At 39.7% G+C, this 23,053-nt stretch overlaps 2 protein-coding genes across 2 annotated transcripts in view; one reads left to right on the forward strand and one right to left on the reverse strand.

The window, feature by feature from the left end:
* The first annotated feature begins 4,607 nt into the window (after positions 1–4,607).
* On the forward strand, positions 4,608–8,391 carry LOC131875117 (uncharacterized). Its single transcript, XM_059219143.1, has 5 exons — positions 4,608–4,993; positions 5,049–6,670; positions 6,857–6,993; positions 7,111–7,593; positions 7,693–8,391. Exons 1-5 carry the CDS (start codon positions 4,608–4,610, stop codon positions 8,389–8,391), a joined length of 3,327 nt encoding a protein of 1,108 aa, XP_059075126.1.
* A 6,029-nt stretch (positions 8,392–14,420) lies between these two features.
* LOC131063572 (uncharacterized) overlaps positions 14,421–23,053 on the reverse strand; it is a 176,336-nt gene continuing 167,703 nt past the window's right edge. The window contains exons 14-15 of the mRNA XM_057997424.2: positions 15,198–15,454; positions 14,421–15,028 (exon numbers count right to left, since the gene is read on the reverse strand). Of these exons, the coding sequence (XP_057853407.2) occupies positions 15,261–15,454 (194 nt within the window). The 3' untranslated portion in view covers positions 14,421–15,028; positions 15,198–15,260. The remainder of the gene's footprint in view (positions 15,029–15,197; positions 15,455–23,053) is intronic.

Genomic DNA, 23,053 nt, shown 5'->3' on the forward strand with positions numbered 1-23,053 from the left:
TATTGGTAGGTGAACAGGTCAGATGTTTTTTAGGCCATGTTTGAAGGGGATCTGATGGTTCAAAAGAAAGGAGTGATTGTGATAAAGGAGGTGGGAGATAAGATTATTAAGTTCCAAGTGGTATATAACAAGATGGGTAAACAAAATATAGTGATGAAAGAGGTGGGAGGAGAAAGTATTGTAAACAAAATATAATGGTTCATCTTGCCACCTTATGACACCGTAATGCCATCTTGCAATCTTGACCCCTTAGGACATCATATGCTCCTAAAGGGTCATGTGGTGTTATGTGGGGTCCTAAGGGAGAGAGAGGGAGAGAGAGAGAGAGAGAGAGAGAGAGATGGGGGAGGAACACCCGAATTCTAAAAAGTAGTGGTGGGGGGTTATCTTTTTCTTCCAATGCACTGGGGCCCTCCAATTAATCAGTCCCATAGAATTGTAGGGTGGGAAGTAAATAAATATACCCCTGCTGCTAAAATAGTTCAAGAATCGAGCTATAATAAGCTATTGTTTCCTCCATAGAATAGTAGGGGCCCACCCTGGCTAAGAATAGTAGGGCGACATTCCCATCCTGCAAGAACCCAATCTATATGCTCCACCACATAATAGTAGGGGCCCACCCCAATCGTGTGAGGGGATGGGCGGGGGGCTAAGGTTCTCCCACCCGCCCTCTTCTATTTTCACCTATGTTACGTATAGAATCTGGCCTACTATCTAATAGCCCCCCAAGCAAGGTGGGGGGGAGGCAATAGGGTATAGTCTAGTTTCTATAGTTTAGTTTAGCCATTGGGGCCAAGATCTTAACCTGCCCTACGAGGATTCCTCCATCCCATACCAGGACTACACGAACCATTGGATCGAATCCTGGCCCCAGGCGCGTCCTCAAGTGGAACACCATCCAAACGAAGACGAAGCACCTATTCGAAAAAATCATAATACAAGAGGCACAAAGGAGGAGATAGTTTAGCGAGTAATAAGAATGAGATGGAGGAGTCAATCATGTTGGTCGATGAGCCTAGTGATAGGAGACTATCAAGCTCGGTTCGGAGAGCACTTGTTTCGATTCAGGCTTGCTCAATGGTACAGCCTAAATGTCGAACCATCGACTCCACTTGCTTGGATGGGTGTTCACCCCAAAGTGTTCCTAGACCGTATGCACACCCCCGTAGGTAACTTAGTGCAACATGGCAAATTCCATTGAAAGAGATCGGTGGAGAAAAAAAATAGGAGGGACATGTCGATCAATGAATATAGGAGGGGGCGTATCCTTAAAGGCCCGGAGGTCATTAGCGGGGGGAATGTGGGCCCCCCACCCCTTTCCCCTTTATATAGTAGGGGTTATAGCTATTATAGAGGGTATCCCTATCCAAAGAGGGGGGGGCGGGGCTCACCCTATCAATAAGCTTAAAGTTCTAAAGTTTTTACAAGGACAAAGATGATATTTTGAGCTTCAAGTTTGCCTGCCCCGCTTTAATAGCTAGATAGTAGTTAAGTTATAGTAGGGCCAATAGTTGTTTGTTGGTGTGGGGTATGCCCGACGAATATTATTACTAACCCACCCTACATAGTTGGCTGGTTTCAATCTATTCCCGAACAAAGCTAGTTTAGAGAAAACAAAGCGAGAAGCTCCCAAAGTCTCAAAAGGAATCAATTGGCTAGAAGGGATCACTTATAAGTAAGGAACCATGTGTAGAGATATAAGTAAGGGACCATCTGTGGTTTTGGGGCTAATGATCAAACATCTGGTATAGAGAATGCATAGGGTTCGATAGGGTATTCCCAAGAGCTATAAGTAACAGTGGGCCTATCTATAGTGGGGGCGGGTGTATTCAACGGAGTAATCGGGGTACCAACCTCGACGAATTGGTAAATTAAGCTAGTGGGCCCCTATCTTCTTTAACCCGGGCCCCCTCCATTCTTAGTAGCAAAATAAGCATGCCCCTAAAATATATTATTGATAAGTTGAGCCCTACCTTTCTAACCTGGGATATTCTTTGTGTCAACATGCCATATAGATAGTAGGGCATTTTTATTCCCTGTGCCTCGTGCCTTGCCTCCCTACCTATGTCAGCGAGGTAGCGAGGTGTTAGCGAAATCCAACACGTACGGTAAACCCATAGAATTGGAGGGGTTGTATCTCGATTCAATTGTCGACATCGAACTACTATAATTGTGCAGCCAAATAGGTACTCGTGTTTATGTTCAGAGGCGGTGTCGGTGCTCCATTCCTCCCATCCACATTTCCTGGGTTACTATATCTTCGGCCGGCCCTTACTATATCTTCTCGCCGACCCCTGCATAGGAGCTAGGCAAGGGTTGGCGATAAAGCCTGATGTTTGGGTAACACTTCGAGGGAGAACACGTATTGAGTATTATGCTGGGAGAGTGCTCTGTAGAGTAGACAATAAGGTGGTTCGGAGCGACTGATCTCGACATCACTTCAGTGATCATGATGAAATGGAAATGGATACAGATTGGTGTGAGACTTCCATCCTAGTCGAAGTCGATCTCGCCTGAATGCCTTGGCCCGCCGCAGATCAGAATTAAATCTATACGGGTACGAAGCAAGTCGGGTGTTGTTTCGGAAACAAATACGACGGGGGCTGAGGACCTGTAGGATCTACTGCTGTTGTTCCTGCCCGACAGGTTAACAACGTCGAACTGCTTTCTCCGGTAGGCAGGAAATACAGAATGCTTGAACAAACTGTCTTGCCTCCCACCCTTTTAAGTCCAGCCAAACGCGTTCTATAATTCCCTTCCATGAACCGACTAACTCCCTGATGCCGCTAACTACTCTCTGGTTGAATAGCTCCGTCTGCTTCTTTCTGGAGCTGCATCCAATGAACAATCCAATGCTGTAATTCCCTCCCACCCGGGCTCATTCTTTCTCGGAAGGGAGTTGCTTGTGAAGGAGCATAATATGTTCTCAAAGGATGGCTCCTGATGAACCGGTAGATTAGTTGAGGGCTTGTTAGCAGCAGCATCTAGTCACTGGTTCCTTAGTTCAGGACCTTACCTCTAGTTTGGATAGTTGAATCTCTAGTTTGGATAGTTGAATGAAGCTAGTAGTATTGGATCTATTCTCTGATCAGCTCTCACCCACTCCAATCAGCCTCTCGGGAGTTCACTATCCCGACCTCGGTCCAGCTATTGAACTAGGGATGGGTGGGATGGTAGTCCAGCTGGGCCAACTATCGCTATTTCGTTTGTCCCCATCCCTATCAAGCCACCGATTGAACTCCTTTCCCCTTAACCAGCCAATCTCGGAGATGACTACCTATTAGGGAGCCAAGGGTACCACCTTCCTTTCTCGCCCTTTCTTTCTTCCTGATCTGACCTCCTGCTCCGGATAAAACTCTTAGAGGAGTAACTATAGTTCCTTGCCCTCACCTTAGGTCGGGAGAAAGTTAATACACCACCCTCTAATCCTTCCTCCCACCCAAGAATTCTAGTGGCTGATTCCCTTTCCATCCTTCTTTCTCTGGATCATCTCCTTCCTCCACTTAGGCCAATCCAACTTCTCTGGACAGGCTGCTGTTACCAGAGCGTGCTTTCATTTTCTCTGGTCCCGGGTCAACTTCACTCAATTTCACTAGCCAAACAAACTACATAGAATATTGAATTTCCCTTCCTATTGAAATGGTTTGTGGATAGAGAAGTGTTTAGTGTCATGTCCCCTCTTTAGTATGACATGACACTTTACGTGGATTTGCCTATTCCAGACTCTCGTAGGCAGATGGTTGTGGTGAGAGAGTCATTTTGGCGTTTATTTGGTGAATAGATGGCTCATTATGCTCTTGGAGACATTATATTTTATTATTTGGGGCCAAGATGTTATATTTTTAAATTGAGGTGCACTTTTTATTTTATGAAGTAACTTTTTATCTAAAAAGTGCAATGAGGCTTCTAGAAGATTCTATTATGGATACTTCTAGAAAGTCATGGATACTTCTAGAAAGACTAAGAGGCTTCTAGAAGATTCTATTATGTGTATAAATAGACCCCACGGGTCTCTCATTTGGCATCCAAGTTTATTTTTCTCTAGTGCATCTACTTGAGCATTTGTGGAGCCTAAAGGTCTACAAGTATTCAGCTGAATCATTGGGAACGATACCTCCCAAGTGATTGCATAACTGAGGGGGTGAAAGATCCTCTGAAGGGTTGCTCTTCGGAATTGGTACTCAGCCAATTCAGGTGTGCTTAATTGGAATACTATCTTGTCAGGGTTCGATTTAGAGATCAGTTGCAAACTTACATCTTTGTTCATGTATCAATGAATGTCATTGTCTATCTTAAAAAGTCTGAAATAGTGATCAGAAATTAATTGCAACAGTTGTATACTTCAAACTCCCATATTTCTGAAGCATGTATGACATCTATTTGACATAATGTCAATTCTAGTATTGATGAAAAATTGAGTTGTTCCCTTGGTAGTTAAATTGATATATGTTTCCTATAAACTTTGCAAATCAGTAAAGTGCTTAGTTGTAGATTGTATGTAACTTGTTGGACAATATTCCTTGAATCAAAATCATCAATTCTTCCATACATAAGCAAGGGATACTACAGTGGTATCAGAGCGGTTTCCTGCCAGCTTGATAGGGTTTATGCGGTCACCGTACAATCAAGTTTACAACAGAGGTAGCAGGGCTCTATTTACACCAGGTAAGGACATGGGTGATAGGCAATCACAAAGCCCACCTAGAAACAGGAGGGATGATGAGATTATGCAACATTTGGAACAAATGGCCACAACCCAGGATAGAACCCTACAGAACATTGAAGCTTTGATGCGCCATTTGGTTAGGGGGAATAGGAGAAATGACCATAATGTTGACCGTGATGACAGGAGCATAGCAGGATCACAACACGAACAGGGAACACGGTCTACCACAGCAAATAGACCCATACGTCCTACATCCCGTCCAGAAACACCACCACCCACACCTAATGATTTGGAAAGAGATATTAGAGATGAGCTCAGACTGGCAAGGCAAGAGTGGGAAGATTTACCAAGATATGTACAGAATGGGTGGACTTTTTGACAGGTATCTGAATTATAGGGCTAACAGACAGAAACAGGTGGAAAAACAGAGTGAATCGCAACAGGTCACTAACAAGTTGACATTACCCACATTTGATGGAAGTGGGAAAATGACTGCTTGGGCATGGATTCATAAAGTGGATACCTTTTTATCTTTGAAGACTATGACAGAATTTGAAGCACTCAAGTATGCCACTTTACACCTGGACGGGGCAGCTCATGATTGGTGGATGCACAGCATGATCACGTTGCAGCACAATCAGGTAACCACTTACCAGGAGTTCGTGGATAAGCTGATAGAAAGGTTTGATAAGAAGGATCCTGAGGTATATTTCCGGGAATTAGCGCAGCTCAGACAGACAGGAGGTTTAGAGCAGTTTATTAATGACTTCCAAAAGCTTGCAGTAATGGTACCTCATATTTCAGAGCGGAGGCTAGTCATTTTATTTACAGAAGGGTTGACTGAACCACTCAAGGGGTGGGTTAAGGCCTTTGATCCTCTCACATTACAGGAAGCCATGAAGAAAGCTCGTAGCATGGAACTTGCAGCACCAGCAAATAGGTTTGGTTCGAAGGGCTCTTCATCATTCAGAGATAATAGAGGGGGATTCAACAAAGGTAAGGAAAAGGTTGATGACACAAAGGGCAAGTCAGTTGCACCTCTGGATAGGGAGACACTTAATGACTTGCGTAAGAAGAAGTTATGCTTCTTTTGCAAGGGTCCCTATGAGTTTGGACATGACTGTCCTATGAGGCCTAAGGGAAAGGCCAACAGGGTGATGTGGGCTTATTACGAGGGCTCAGACTCAGATAGCTCAAAATACCATGATCCTGATGATGCAGAGCAGGAACAGGAGGTAGATAATGCTGAACAGAAGGAGGAACCAGAGGCACGTCTATCTAGTATTCAGAGAGAGGGATCTTTTAGACTTAGAGGTGTCTTGGCTGGACAGAAGGTTATTACACTATTAGATACAGGTGCCACGCATAATTTTATTGATGCGCGCTTTGTGGAGAGACGTGGACTCATCACTGAGGAGTTTGAGGGATTGAGAGTTAAGGTGGCTGATGGATATACACTTCGATGTGACAGGATGGTGTGTGATCTACCCCTACGCCTGAACAACTATGAGTTCAAGGCGGATTACCATGTGGTCAACATGGGTGACATGGACAGAGTACTTGGGATGCAGTGGCTACATTCTTTGGAGGAGGTTACCCTGAGACTGAAGGATATGGAGATACGATTCGAGGTGGATGGCAGGACTCACGTGCTGAAGGCTATCCGTAATGGTGATATCAGGACTATCTCATTTAGGCGGATGGAGAGATTAGCCAGGCATGATGATATAGAGTGGGCGGCAATATGCACCTTGATGCCTCCCCAGGAGGGGCAACATAAGACTGAATATCATCCGGATATTCAGAAATTGAGAATCAAGTATGAGAAGGTATTCAACGAGATTCCACCAGGCAGGCCACCAGACAGAGGCATTGAGCACATTATCGAGGCGGAGGAAGGCGCTAAGCCTATCATGATCACACCATACCGGCACCCAAAGCGACTCAAGGATGAGATTGAGAGGACCATCAAGGAGTTGCTAGCAATGGGACACGTCCGACCCAGTAAGTCACCTTTTGCATATTCTGTTGTTTTGGTTTAAAAGAAGGATGGTACTCTTCGGATGTGTATTGATTACAGGGTGTTAAACAAGAGAACCATTAAGAACAGATATCCTATCCCACGCATTGATGAGTTGATAGATGAATTGCATGGGGCTTGTTATTTTTCAAAGATTGATTTGAGATCAGGATATCATCAGATCAGAGTGAGAGAGCAGGACATTGAGAAAACTGCTTTCAGATGTCACTGTGGGCATTTTGAGTTTGTAGTCATGCCTTTTGGTTTGACTAATGCACCTGCCACTTTCCAGTCCAAGATGAACAAGGTTTTTCACCATCAACTAAGGAAATTTGTACTGGTGTTCTTTGATGACATTTTGGTATACAGCAGATCATGGCAGGAACATCTTGAGCATCTGGAGACAGTATTGAGCATATTGTAGAAGGAGTCCTTGTATGCTAAGGAGTCCAAGTGCGATTTAGGCATGACTGAGCTTCTATACTTAGGACACATCATTAGTGCGGATGGAGTGCGGATGGATCCTGAAAAGATCCGCGCTATTGTTGATTGGCCTCCACCAGAGAACCTTACACAGTTGAGGGGGTTCCTTGGTCTATGTGGTTTTTATCGCAGATTCGTCAATGGCTACTCATGGCACGCAGCACCCATGACGGCTTTGTTGAAGAAAGGGGCATTTGTGTGGACTCCGGAGGCACAGGATTGTTTCTTGAGATTCAAGGAGATAATGACTACATGCCCAGTTCTAGCACTGCCTGATTTTACGAAGCCATTTGAGCTTCAATGTGATGCATCGGGAGAGGGAGTTGATGCTGTACTCATGCAGGACAAGCACCCTATTGCTTATGAGAGCAGGAAACTTAGGGGGCCTGAGCGATCATTTAGCATTTATGATAAGGAGATGTTGGCAATCATGCATGCCTTGGCCAAATTCAGACAGTATCTTGTGGGCAGCAAATTTTGTATTAAAACTGATCATAACAGTTTGAGGCACTTTTTGGGACAGCGGGACCTGAATGATCGTCAGCAGAAGTGGGTGAGTAAGTTACAGGCCTATGATTTTGATATCACATATGTTAAGGGGACACAGAATGTCGTTGCAGATGCTTTATCTCGTAGGCCACACCTCACTTCTATGATTCAGATATCAGAGGATTGGCGACACTTGATTGTAGCAGAATATGCCAAAGACACATGGGCCTCTGATATAGTGGAGGGGACAGCGATTGACACCAGGTACACTCTTGTAGATGATTTGATCATTTACAAGAATAGAATTTACTTAGTCCCAGAATCGAAAGTGAAGCGGTTGATTTTGAGAGCACTCCATGATTCACCTACAGCAGGCCATCCTGGGTATTTCAAGACTTACAGGTTAGTTCGGGAGCGGTTCACTTGGAAGGGGCTTAAGGCTGATGTTTTGCAGTATGTGCGTGAGTGTCTTGTTTGCCAGCAGAACAAACAAGAGCACACTTATCCAGCAGGGCTCCTACAGCCACTTCCTATTCCTGACAGGAAGTGGGAGTGCATCTCCATGGATTTTATCACGGGCTTGCCCAAGGTCCAGGGGCATGATTGTATCTATGTGGTGGTGGATAGGCTGACAAAATATGCTCATTTCTTCCCTATCACTACTACGTACTCAGCAGCTCAGGTGGTAGAGGTCTTCTTCAGGGAGGTTTTCAGATTACACGGTTTGCCTTAGAACATTGTGAGTGACAGGGACAGCCGCTTCATGAGTCACTTCTGGCGGGAGGTATTCCGGTTGTGTGGCACTGAGCTTACACCTAGCACCAGTTATCACCCACAGACCGATGGTCAAACGGAGATTGTGAACAAATGGGTGGAAGGGTATTTGAGGAATTATGTGGCAGCTCAGCAGCGAGCTTGGATTAGATTGATATATCTCTGTGAGTATTGCTACAACACTACATACCACATGACCATACAGATGACACCCTTCAGGGCACTTTACGGTTATGAGGCACCCAGTTTTTTGTATTTAGTGTTGGGTGACAGTCGAGTACCTAGTGCAGGTGAGTTACTACAGGAGAGTAAGGACATAGTTGCGACTCTCAGAGACAATATCGCTAGAGCTCAGAATCAGCAGAAACAATATGCAGACCAGAAGAGGACTGAGCGCAGTTTTGAGGTGAATGATATGGTTTACCTCATGTTGCAGCCATACAGGCAGTCCACTCTCAAGAAGAGTGGTGCAGAGAAACTCAAGCCACGTTACTATGGACCATTTAGGATTATCAGGAAGGTTGGTGAGGTGGCTTATGAGTTGGAGCTTCCCGCAAATAGCAGAGTGCATAATGTATTCCATGTGTCACGCCTCAAGAAGGCGTTGGGTCAGAGTGTGGTGCCTTCTGCAGTATTACCTCCCTTGGATGATGAGGGGAAGTTGATCTTGGTTCCAGAATCCATCTTGGATAGCAGAGAGAAGCAGCTTCGCAGGCGAGTGATCAGAGAGTACCTGATTAAGTGGAAGGATCTACCTGTTGAGGATGCTACTTGGGAGGGTGAAGCCATTCTGCAGCATCCTGCATTGAGATTGCTTGAGGCCAAGCAATTTCAGGAGGGGCGGACTGTCATGTCCCCTCTTTAGTATGACATGACACTTTACGTGGATTTGCCTATTCCAGACTCTCGTAGGCAGATGGTTGTGGTGAAAGAGTCATTTTGGCATTTATTTGGTGAATGGATGGCTCATTATGCTCTTGGAGACATTATATTTTATTAGTTGGGGCCAAGATGTTATATTTTTAAATTGAGGTGCACTTTTTATTTTATGAAGTAACTTTTTATCTAAAAAGTGCAATGAGGCTTCTAGAAGATTCTATTATGGATACTTCTAGAAAGTCATGGATACTTCTAGAAAGACTAAGAGGCTTCTAGAAGATTCTATTATGTGTATAAATAGACCCCATGGGTCTCTCATTTGGCATCCAAGTTTATTTTTCTCTAGTGCATCTACTTGAGCATTTGTGGAGCCTGAAGGTCTACAAGTATTCAGCTGAATCATTGGGAACGATACCTCCCAAGTGATTGCATAACTGAGGGGGTGAAAGATCCTCTGAAGGGTTGCTCTTCGGAATTGGTACTCAGCCAATTCAGGTGTGCTTAATTGGAATACTATCTTGTCAGGGTTCGATTTAGAGATCAGTTGCAAACTTACATCTTTGTTCATGTATCAATGAATGTCATTGTCTATCTTAGAAAGTCTGAAATAGTGATCAGAAATTAATTGCAACAGTTGTATACTTCAAACTCCCATATTTCTGAAGCATGTATGACATCTATTTGACATAATGTCAATTCTAGTATTGATGAAAAATTGAGTTGTTCCCTTGGTAGTTAAATTGATATATGTTTCCTATAAACTTTGCAAATCAGTAAAGTGCTTAGTTGTAGATTGTATGTAACTTGTTGGACAATATTCCTTGAATCAAAATCATCAATTCTTCCATACATAAGCAAGAGATACTACATTTAGTGTGGCAGCACCCGTAACTCCAATTTATACCTTATGACGTCGTATTGCCATCTTGCCATCTTGACCCCTTAGGACATCATATGCTCCTAATGGGTCATGTGGTGTTATGTGTGTGTGAGAGAGTGTGAGTGTGAGTGTGAGTGTGAGTGAGAGTGTGAGAGAGAGAGAGAGAGAGAGAGAGAGAGAGAGAGAGATGGGGGAGGAAGGGAGTGAGGGAGGGAGATGGGGGAGAGGAAGAGATGTCACATGGTGTCGTTAAGGGTCACGTGGGGTCCTAATTGAGCCATGCATGTGTTACAACACCATATGATCCCTTAAGATATCATACATGGTCTGAAGGGGTCATATGGCATCATTGGGGGTCATGTAGGGTTATAATGGGGCCACACGTGTTAGAACATCATATGATCCCTAGGAGCCAAAAGGATAGAGTATTATAAACTTAAGCACATGGAGGACATGCAAGTCCGATATCGACTGTGTATGCTATTTACCGCCCAATACAAAAACCAACACTAAGATATAGAGTTTTATGATTTACATCAACACCAACCAAAAAAGGACAACAAAATACATAGCAAGAAGTAGCCCACCACAAACTAACTAAAGTCAATATCACCCTCTAAATGACTGATCTTCCACAAGGGGGGGATCCAAGTTGTCCAGCCACGGTCACCTTCCTTCCAAACCATACATGTATATATTATAAACATACATATATGTATTCATACGTCATACACATATTATATACATATACATACATATTACATACATACATATGTGTGTGTGTGTATATATATAGACATTATATATACATATATGCATACAATATCTACATATCTACATATTATACATATACATACATGTATGCACACACACACACACACAATTTAAACATACACATTAATTTCTTTATATTATAGTATCACAGGAAGAACCATATGCAATATTTTCTCCTTAGAGCCGTGTACACACTGATTATTAAAAAAGACCCGTACGTGGTTCTTATTCAAAAGAAACCTCATATGCGTTTTTGTCTATTTAGGCTTGTGAATAGGCTTGGATGACAAAACTGCAATTTGACAGTTTGATTTCCCTCAATTTCCCTCCTTTTTGACATGTTTTGTTTTATGAACTTGGTTTCTTGACTTTGTCATCATAAGGTTTACACTTCATAAAGTGGGTATTTCTAAATTACCACCATATTTTCACCCATCTTCTGAGCTTTCTAACCATATAATTTTTTTTAAAATTTGAACAACAATAACATATTATTATTGAATTTCTTTTATCAATGTCTCCATAGTTCTTAGAGACATGTGTACCACTTTTTTAATAACTTTTGATCTACTTACTCAAATTTAAAAAGACTATATATTATTGTAGTGCACTTGATTCTTTACAATTTTTTATTTTTTTTTTAGCATTTTTGATTGTTTTGGTGCAAGTTATGCTTTGCACACGAACATGTACTTGATTTTCAGGATGTGCTCGATTGGAAAAATCATAAAAAAAAATAATCAACAAAAAATTACAAAAAAAATACACAACTTCTTGTGCTCACTCTTACCTATCTTTCTACCAAAGGATTTGTCAAAATACTAAATCTAACTATGACTTTTTTGATGTGCACGTCAGACACTATGTTATGTTTTTCATAAAAAGTCACGGTCTCTTTTTCGTGCGCGAAAGATTTGACCCCCTTAATCTTATCCATTTCTGAAAAAAAATAGTAGTTTGGAAACTAGATTCAAAGTACTAAAATCTTTGTTCTTTGAGCATCTTCATATCTTGAGTGGATGGCTCACAACTTTCTCCTTCAAGTTCAGATTTACTTGATTTCAGATATTAAAAAAAAAAAAAAAAAGAAAAAAAAAAAAAAAGAAAAAAAGTGTCCACTTACACCCCCTCTTTGCACACCATATTGGTGCACTTACCCTCAAGATTCATGCAAGAACCAAAAATAGCCCATTAGAATGTAGCAAATAGGGTCTTAAAGTATATACATGGTACAATAGATCATGGTTTGGAATATGAGAAGAGTGATAAATTCTTCTTGACAGGGTACACAGATGCAGACTATGCAGGTTTAGTTGATGATAGGAAATCCACATCTGGAATTGTTTTCTTCCTTAGTTCGGAGCCTATTTCATGAGGAAGTAAGAATCAAGCTACAATTGCTCGTTCTTCAATAGAGGTAGAATATCATGCAGCAAGTGCAACAATTTGTGAAGCAATTTGGCTATGCCGCATATTGAAAAGATTGGGCATATCTCAAAATCAACCTACCATCCTCTATTGTCACAATCAAAGTGTTCGCAAGCTTGTTCATAATCCAGTATTTCATGAAATAACCAAGCGCATTGAAGTTGACTGCATTGAAGTTGACTGTCACTTCATACGAGAACATGTTTAACAAAACAACATTCAACTTCAATTATGCTCAACTCAAGAACAACGTGCTGATATCTTCACCGAGCCTCTTGCACGTGTGAAGTTTGCAACATTTCAGGATTCTCTTATTAGTACTTTAAGGCAATGATGTAATAAGGGGGGAATGTTGGCATATTCCATCATTACCTCAATATAGCTAGTTAGTTTATGCTTGTTATTATTTGTTTGAGTTTGTTATTTTTTTGTTAGCTTATTTTAAGCTATTTGTTGTACCCGTGAATACACGGTTACTAATTTCTTTCATGTATAAATATGTCATATAATCCAAAGGAATGCATCCGATCACTTTGCAATTGTCAATAAATCAGTTAGGGTTTTCTCAATAAAAAATACATTTTAAAAACTTGAGCTTCCTTGATGAGTTTTTTGACACGAACAAAAGTGATGCCCAACAAGTCTGATGTGATTATAGGTGATGCCTAACAAGTTCAATGTGAACAAAGGCAACGCAAGCAAACTTTCACAAGTGACGCCTTGCAAGTTTGACGTGATCCAACAAATTTGATGCAAAGACTACAACTCCTACGCAACTGCTAGGCATATGGATTCTCACTGCTTTAGTTTTCTTTTAGGTTTTTGTTTTCGTTCTTGTATTGATATTCCATCAAATTTCAAAATCTGTTTTCTTTTTCTATTAAAATTTATAAAATGTTGTTAAAATTTTGTATTTTTAATTTTAAATTATTGACTTGGATGTCTTAAAAATGTTTAAATATTATATTATTTATATTAAATTTTATAAAATAATATTTAATTATAATAAATTTTAATTTAAGATCTTTCCTCTTTAAAGAATAATAGTTAATCTAATTTGATAATTTATTGATATATTATTTATATTTAATTTTTTTATATAAGACGAATTTAATGTTGATTATTTTTTTTCAAGTTTTTTAACCTTGCAAAACTTCTCCAAATTTTATTGTTACTGAACTCAAATTCAAATTCAAAAGCGGTGACTTAGCTCCTACCTACACTGTTCCAGATTATATTCCTCTCTAACTTCCCTTGCTGTGCGACTACAATACCTCTAGCTCGACTCTTTTGCACTCCTCTAGCTGTAATGCCTCACCTTCTATCTCCTACAAGGCAACCAATCAATCTTCTTCCTCCTATGTTCCTCTACCTTATACGCTGACCTCCTCTCTCCTAGAAGGTAACCCTTCTCTCCATTTCCTCCATCTTCTTGCTGCCACCATTTGGCTAGAACACCTCTCCTCTATCCTCCACTAGCATCCCTTGTAGCACAACCATTTATCTACTAATTGACACAAGACTACCACTGCAGCATGTCGGCTGTCACAAAGATGTAACTTGGGAGGGATTGAACCTTGGTCTCCGAAATGAGAATCAAGCGACTCTACCACTTGACCACCACCCCTTTGACAAGGTTTTCACATAATTACATCCCATGATATCACAGAAGAAAATATTTATTGAAACAATATGTTTTTAAGAAAAAAAGATTATATTAATTCCTATAAGGTACTAGGGTAAACTGGCCTTATATTACGAGAACTAAGGATAAAAATAACAATCCAGGAAAACAATAGACAAACCTAAAATAACTAAACCTTGAATTATAAAAGCTATATAAGTGCATCTTGTGTGAGTCGAAATGCTCAAAGCAGCATGTAGCTCACCCCTCAATGAAGTATGTAGCTAACAAAAACAAAAGCAGGATATCATAACGAGAGGCTAGTGGCATATGTCATATATGTACAGCAAGGTTCCTGCCCTAAGAATGAGCAAAATCATCATCTACCACAACAAATGCTCAATGCCTGAAATAATACCATTTAATTCAAAACTTAGTAGACACACTCTTGATGTAATAAATATTATTATAGTGCAATACAATTTAGTTCCAGATCCAAAAAGACAAATTTGCTTTTCCTTTTATATTTAAGATTTAACTTTAACACAGAGATACACGGATGCATTCTCACCCCCAGCTCCACATTCCCATCCCCTTCCATTCCTGTATTTGTAAGATTTGACTTCAAAATTTTTAACATCCATTAAAAAATAACTCTGAATAAAGGCTTCACTATATTGTATGATGGTATCACAGCTATATAACTCTCATTAACATTTCACCAAACATGTGAATTCAGCTTACATTACCACATCTTTCAGTTTCCTGCTGAATTGACTGATACTTTCAATTTCCTGCTGAATTGAGAGATACATACATAATATCCCTCTGATTTGGACACTGTTCACTCTCACAGAAAGAAGCTGGATAAGGGACTTCATTTTTGGTCTTTTTTTACTTCACTACTATGCTTGTAGACTGAAGCCATCTTTCTTCCTTTGCTCACACAAACAGGAATTCTTTCTATCTTTTTAAGTCAGCCCACAATGTGTATATAAAAGCACCGCAGCTCTGCAAATTTATATAAACATGCTTTTGAGTATAAAAATGATCAATGAACATAACCTCACAGGCAATTGAATTTAAGTTGGTCAGATCATTCCACCTGCACAGTGCTTCCATAGAAATAGTTGATAAACAGTTTGACACAAATCTGACCTAGACAGAAATTCAAAATTACCTTATTTTGCTTTGTCTTTAGCAGGATTATTCCCCATCTGCTGAAATTGTTTGTGTCTACAAATTAAAAATTTGACGAAGAAGGCTTTTTCCCTTTCTTCTGCTGCTGTTTTAATTGAGTAAGGCCGGCGGCAGTAATCTTCACATTCCCTAGCATTACTGCCACAAGCTCAGGTTCAGTGACAGCTTTCATGAGCTCCTTCTCTCTAGGTGTTGAAGCTTGCATATGAGCAAACAAGTTCATTGCAGTTTTAGCCCCTGCACATGCACAGAATAATTAAGAAATAGGAGCTAATTATATATTTGATACTATATGTTTCTGTCTATGAGCAGATAAACCAAAAACGAATTTCTGTGAATAGCTCATCAGCAACCACAGTCCAATATATGTAGCATTGCTCTATTTGTTTACAATAACATCAAAAAGTTTTGAATCTTAATGTGCCTTCATATTATAATGGAGTTTAAATACTAACTGTTCTGGATCCCATGACGTATTAAGTGGAAAGCATTCTAAATTGTGGAATTTGGATGTGCTATACCAGGAATTAACTGTAAACAAGAATGGCATTATCTTCCCCATCTAATTCAATCTGTGTATGTGCATATGTAATTTCTGATAAGACACATTGGATTTGTTATCGAATGTGAACAACTTCTACACAGTTTGAGGCTGGATGGGTTCAATCTGGGTCCCGGTCTGATACCAGTCCAGCCCTGTATTTGACCCGGATTTTGTGTGTAATTTTAAAGATTTAAAAAAAAATCATTTGTGTGTGCATGCCTGTGCGTATGCGTGTGTGTGTGTGTCCCAACTAAGGGAACCCTCGGGTCATTAAAAGCTCAACCCTACAAGGTTTGGGGACAAAGTTGAGACAGGAGATAAACCATTCTGTTATAGCGTGCCAAAGGAAATTTTGATTCAGCATGGACACAAGACCATATGGATCCCAGCTATCAAGGGAGTTGGTTCTGGTGTAGATGGCAACCATAAGTTTGGGATTGCTGCCTACACTACTTCAAAAACGAAATTCCCCATCATGTCAAGTCCTGCAAGTGTAGCAGTGACAGAATCTTCCATGATACAAGAACCTGATCACATGGAGAGGAAGTTGACCTAATTTAACAATCCAGTAGACTGGCATGGATTGATTTGTGTGAGCCATGATACAAGAACCTGATCTACTTAAAAGTTTTGTAGTTGTTCATACCGTAGTAGAAAAAATATTTCTCAGGAGTAACTCAGCAAACACAAAAAAAAATATTTTTTCAATTTATCAGGATTAAATTGGGGAAATTTGGGTTAGAGTTACAGTTAGGGAAAATATCAGAAGAAGCTGCTGCAAAAATCAGAAAACTAAAAGAACAAAAATAAATTTCAAAAGAAACCTAAGTCAAAAATAAATTTTAAAAAAAAACTCAAAGTCCAGATTATTTTGACAAAAGAATAATGAATTTAATGCAAAAATTTCACAATTTTTTGACCAAAAACTTGATTTTATGTAGAAACTCAATTTTTTAAGGGAAAATACTTAGGATGGGGACATGAGAAAAGAAAAATCATGATTCATCATGAGTTTTTAAAGATTTCGCTTCTATGGTTCATATAATTCAATGACTGAAAAATTAAAATGTCAGAGAACGGGTAATGATTTTCCTCTTGCTTAGTGTAACATTTTTTGAAACAAGTAGTGCTTCTGAAATATTGTGATGCTTATCTTTCACAGTAATGATGACACTCCATCATGAAAGGGTGTCCAAGAGGAACATGACAAATTTTCATCATTGTTCTGTCAAAAACTATCTCATCTCTGGAAAGTTGTATGGCATATGGCAATTGAAATTGTTTTAAAACGTGTATCCTTTTATATGGAATGAGCTGCTCAAGTCTATATGGCTGAGAATGTGACATCACAAGCAAATAGAAACTCTTGAGTCCTGAGTATGTTTGGTGATACCTGTTGTGACCTTTTTCACACATCACCCCATCACAGATGGGGACCCCCTGTTTTTGCTTTTTAGGGTTTTGCTTTGGCGTCGCAACTGCTAATCACCAATCTTTTTGCAAATGAGGAGTTAGAGTTTTTGAGAAGTCATCCCGAGCCAAGTAGAGAAATCATGCTCTAAATAGTGTTTGAATATTATCAAAATGCTTAGAAGGTCTGAAGGACGAGGATCACAATTGCTTTGAGTCATTTCTGACAACTTTCTATTTTTAAGAATTTCTGTTTTTTTGCTTTTTCCTAAAAAATAGAAAGTTTTGTTTTTGGCACTTTGGGCACAATTCAAGAAGCAGCTTTTTTGGCTTGTTTTTGCTTTTTTTTTCGCTTTTTGCTTTTTTCTGCTTTTTTGAAAGTAGAATCTGGATTTCGTTCCTCATGTCGTTTGATCACGGTTCATGTTGTCAAAATTTGAAAATTTTGCCTCTTAAGTATAAAAAGCAGGGCTTTGTTTTTCTCACTTTTTTCTAGAATTAGGGTTTTGATTTTCAGGCCATATCATTACTGCCCATGTCTTTAGATTCGAAATTTTTTGCCTCCAAGTGCAAAAAGCAGGGTTTTTCTTTTTTTGCTTTTTTTCGAGATTAGGGTTTTGATCTCCATGCCAAATTATTACTACCCATGTTCTCAGAATTCAAAAATTTGGTCTCTAAGTGTAAAAAGCAAGTGGAAACCCTAATTAGGGTTTTGTTCCAAAAGATCAGCCATATGATCAATACCCATGTCCTAAAATTTGAAAAATCATGTCTTTAAGTGCAAAAAGCAAGGTAAGAACCTAATTAGGGTTTTTGTTCCAGATGAACATGGCAGGTCAAAATGGACATGGCAGGTCAGAGATGGATATGACAATTTGAATGAAGATGTTTTGAAGAAAAGGTGGCATGAAGATGAAAGTTTGCCCAAGGCATAAGGAGACTTGTCCAGACATCTTCAAACTCCGCCCAAGCCAAGGATGGCTAATGGAAGACAAAGTTCACCAAGGTTAAATTGAAGATGGCAAAGCAAAGTGGAAGCATGTCTAAGCTTCTTCTAACCTCGCCTTGTCCAAGGAAGAGTGAAGTTCGCCTTGGCATGAGACACATAACGTCCGCCTTGGAAGATTGTCCAAATGCATGCCAAGTTCGCCTTGGCAAAGCATCATCCAAGTCCGCCCTGTCCAAGGAGCCTCCAAGTCCGCTCTTGGCAGAGACTCTCCAAAGTCCGCCTCCTACACAAGAAAAGTTGTCCAAGCACTAGCAAACTCCTACCTTTAGTCAAGTAACCCATGGCAAAGGTTCATCAAACTCCTACCTTTGGTTAAGGAAAAAATTCAGAAAATTGGCTAAGTGTTGATACCTTGGGGAGAAAAAATTCAAAAAATTAGCTAAGTGTTGATACCTTGGGTAATAAAATTTCAAAATTTGTTAAGTGTCAAAGAAAATTCCCTAAGCAAGAAGCAAATCTGCCCAAGGAAGATGAACATGACAATTTGAATAAGTATGGTGGAGAAGAATGGCGCGACATCCATGAAGTCCGCCCAAGACAAGTGGCTGGTAAACATGGCAAGAAGAAGCTCAAGTCCACCCCTCCTAAAACAAGACCAAGTTGGCTAAGACTTTTCAAAGTCCGCCTTGGCATGGAGTCTCCCAAGTTGGCATGACAAAGAGAAGATGAATTCCTTCCAAGCATACATGTCCAAGCATCTTCCAAGTCCGCCTCATGCACAAGTGAAGTTGTCTGACACATGTTAAACTCCTACCATCAGTTAACTAACTCATGGCAAGAGTTAGTCAAACTCCTACTCAAGGTTAAGCTACCAAGTTGAAAGGAGAGAAACAAAACTAAGGCGTGGAAAGAAAGAAAATCAATTGGCAAGTCAACTTCTAAATCCGCCTAGCATATCTCAAGGTTGGCAAAGCCTTTGCAAAGTCTGCCCTACCAAGTGTGTGGCACAAGCAACATGAAGTCCGCCTAGATGGATGCCCAAACATTATTCCAAGGGGAAAAGATGTCCAAGGCAATGCAAAGTCCGCCACAAGGAGAGGAATAAAGTCAAGCAAACAAATCTGTCCAAGCTTCTTCCAAGTCCGCCCTATGCATAATGTCCCACAACCTTCCAAGTCCGCCCAATCTAAGTTGGAAAGGAATTGTCAAAGTCCGCCCTCTAGAAGGAAGAATAAAGGAAACATAAATTGGCAAGAGAGGTCCAAAGTCCGCCCTGTCCAAGCATGTGCCAAGTCCGCCTTGGCAAGGAAACCATCAAGTCACCAAGCATAAAAAGATTGCCCTCGCACACTTCAAGTCCGCATATGGCATGGAAAAATCAAAGTCTGCCTAGGAGGTATAAAAGGCATGGCATAAGGAAGGTAAAATTCGCCTAAGTCCAAGCACTATCCAGAGTCCAAAGGAAAAATGTGCAAGGTAAATTGTCCAAACACCTTGAAAGTTTGATCAAACACAGACATTGCAAATTAAGCATAAATGGAATATGTGAAGATGCCTGCACCAAATGGAAATTCGCCCATGGCTCAAGGATAAGACATGAAGACAATCGACTTGCCATGTCGAAAATAGAAAATGGCTAAAGGGAAAAACAAATTTGACAAAACTGCACATGAAATCAAGGGTCAAACAAACAAACGGGTTGGAAAATAAAAGTTTGACACATGAAAAATTGCTAAGTATGGAATTTTCCACAACAAAAGAATCAAACTTTGACTAAGAGTTGGAGAGGAAACAAGAAGAAAGAAGGGGAACAAAGAGGAAAATAAAGAGGAGATGAATAAAATATTTGTCCACAAGCAGAGTTTGTTCTATTTAGCACAAGCCAAATTCAGAAGTGAAGGCAAATCCACAGGCAAAGTGTGTTCGAGCATAGAAATGGTCAAAATCTTGACTAGGAAGGATCCACATGAAGGTGCCACAAAATAAAATTGACTAGCCAAAATTTGGCTAAGTATGGGAAATACTTCATAGAAAAAAGTTCTAATTTCATTCATTGTGGCGTAGGCACAGTGGCATTCTTCTCCAAATTCAAGACACTTGAAAGAGTTTCCAGGCATCAAGAAAAGTCCTCAGGCTTGGCGAAAATTCCAAATTTCTTGAAGGATTTCATCTCTTAAAAGAGTCAAAAGACAAGCTCCCAATCAAGATCAGATAGTGGCAACAAGACTATTCCAAACAAATTTCCATAGTTAGGCAATTTTTCGGCACAAATTGGAGAATTCAAGGAGGACGCTCAACAGTTAGATTGTTCCAAGTCAACATGTTCAGGTTCAATGAACCTGACTTATCTAGAAGCTTCTAGAAGGCACACTTCACAAATGTAACAACCTTCTATTTTATTATTGGTTTATATTTAGCAAGGACAAGTGTCCTCAAATGTAATTTTCTCATTGGTCGAGAGGTAGTTAGTTGTAACAAACCCTAATTAGGGTTTTATTTTGTAATCTCGACCGTTGATTTGAAATCAATCCTGGCCATTGAATTGTAATTGGGGAGCCTATAAATTGAGCTCAACCCCTCATTTGTAAATCATGGGAGCATGTTGCAAAACATGTTGAGATAAGCAATTGTTGCTTAGGATTGCCAAAATAATAAGTAATACATTGTTTGAATTGATGGTGATTATTTCCCTTATTTTGGAGTCTGCATGGTTCTTATCCCTCATCATAGTTTAGATTTTATTTCATGTACGTTAGATGAATGAAGGATTTGATAGTTTAGATTGGTGAAACTTTTGCTCATACTTTTGTTGGATGGATGATTTTCATTCAATGTGTAAAGTTAGCCTGAGCTTTGATGTGGATGCCTAACTTCTATTTAGAGTAATATTGTTCAATTAATGGTATTATTCATAAGTGTGAAAATCTTAAGCACAACCTTAGAAGATTGCACATGCTTTGCGTAGTCGTCCTAAGTGTGGCGAAACAAAGTGTTGTTATTAGTTTCACCCAGTCTTTACCGTCTCTTGAATTCTTAGGAATAGATTAGAATTTCTAAACCCTTATCTCCTTTTTAGTTTCTTTATATCCATGATCCAAAACCCAAAACGACAGATCTTCATTGTGAATTGAACAAGCCAAGCGTAAGTCCCCTTTGTATTTCAGCATGCATAACCAAGGATGCTATCCCACATAAAGTCGCTCATTCGCATAAATAGACCTTGGAGTCACCTTGTGGTCTTTCTCGCAATCTTGGCACAAGTAGTGATTTTGTTCAAGAGAGGATAGAGTATCCTTGGATATTTTATTCTAATGTTCGGTATATGAAAACGTACACCAGCAATACCAAACTCTTGGTTCTTGATATCAACAATGAAATTCAACCAATATTTAAAAGATGCTGCGAATTCTCTTCATTAAGGTTAGGCGTGAATGGAATTGCTTTTATTGTCACAACACTTTAAGGATCTGCACCAATGATTGGTTTCTATAGTGATGTGGCAGCAAGCTCAGTGTACACTATCGAATCACTAATGCTAAGTGACACACTACATCTGAATGAGACAGTATAATGCTTCTTGCACCTCTGACCCATATAAGATGATTGTGGTTCAAAGCAGGATTTCTTAGCACAATCTTTTTAATTATTTCCTCTTCATCTTGGGGTTTTTGTTGATGTTTGGAACATTTCAATATGATTTTCCCATAGTTGGAACCTTCAACAATGAACTCAATTCTATTTGATGTATGGACATGAATTATTGTAGTTATTGAGAAAATTATAATTCTCAGATTCACATATTTGTAGAGGCCATGGAATCATTGTGCGGTTGTGAACCGACTGATCATTCTCTCGGAGCAATTATTACCATAATATATTAGCCCTCACAGACATCTTCGGAATAATATTCATCCTTGAAGGCATCTACAAGGTGCTGGCAATTTTTTTCCAGGTCAAACTACTTTATCCTTATATCAAAGACTAGAAATTCTACCGTTCATAGGTAGATGAGGAAACTTTCAGAAGTGAAATTTTAGTTTCTATCCAGTACAAGTATTTGTGGAAATATATGATTCCATTTGCTACTACTAATTATCTACTACATCATCCTCAATCTCTCCATCAAACAAAAGGAGATCCAAATTAGCCTGAAATGTACTTGGCCTCCAAATAATTTGTACCTAATATGGAGGATTGTGCTTGTTGAACGTCTACAAGATTTTAGTGAGGTAGTTTAGTGTAGATTTCATTGTTTTTGAACTACAATCTAGATCACAGTGACATTAATCAAGATCATGATTGACTCGCAAACCAAGAGTATAATTGTGCTTATCTGAATCATAGTGAGATTAATAAAGACTAAAATTGACTTGCAAGCCAAGAGTATAACTGTCAATTATTTGGGAATTTAATTGGGAAAATATCAGGAAATTAAATAATGCTGCAATTTTCATTAAAATAGGGGAGGTTGGGAGTAGGGAATATTTTTGTTCTTTCAATTAAAATAAGGGAGAAAAACACTACTCTTCCCATCTGGCACAGCCCAAAACAATTTATATTTTTAATTTTGAAACCAGATTGAGGGTTTGGGGGTGGCAGCCCACAGTGAGCTCAAGGGGCAGTACCACAGGGACCTTCATAGCACATTCAATATTTCATAATTTTATCATTTGAAACAAAATTGAAAATACCATTCATAAAATGTGGGCAATAAGGTCAAAATGCTGTAATTTGGCCCTAACTGAATGAGAATGGATATTCACTGAAGAATAGGTTCCCTTGAGTGTGCCCTAATTGATCCAATGCTTGGTTACTTCAACGATATCCCAGTCTGCTCTTGAAATATTTAAACCTGCAACATAAAAATGAGGTTCAGACTGAAAAAGTTTGAGTGTCATATTGGGAAACTGGCAGTGCCATTTTAATCATGATC

The sequence above is a fragment of the Cryptomeria japonica genome, chromosome 4, assembly GCF_030272615.1.
Source record: "Cryptomeria japonica chromosome 4, Sugi_1.0, whole genome shotgun sequence".
Classification (NCBI taxonomy): domain Eukaryota; kingdom Viridiplantae; phylum Streptophyta; class Pinopsida; order Cupressales; family Cupressaceae; genus Cryptomeria; species Cryptomeria japonica.

What these genes read in the sequence shown, in the direction of transcription:
- LOC131875117 (XM_059219143.1), top strand. Translation starts at nt 4,608, where the DNA reads ATGCGGTCACCGTACAATCAAGTTTACAACAGAGGTAGCAGGGCTCTA. An exon ending in GATGAGCTCAGACTGGCAAG is followed by an intron (nt 4,994 to 5,048) that starts GCAAGAGTGGGA and finishes ACTTTTTGACAG; the next exon opens with GTATCTGAATTATAGGGCTA. An exon ending in AATGGGACACGTCCGACCCA is followed by an intron (nt 6,671 to 6,856) that starts GTAAGTCACCTT and finishes ATTTGAGATCAG; the next exon opens with GATATCATCAGATCAGAGTG.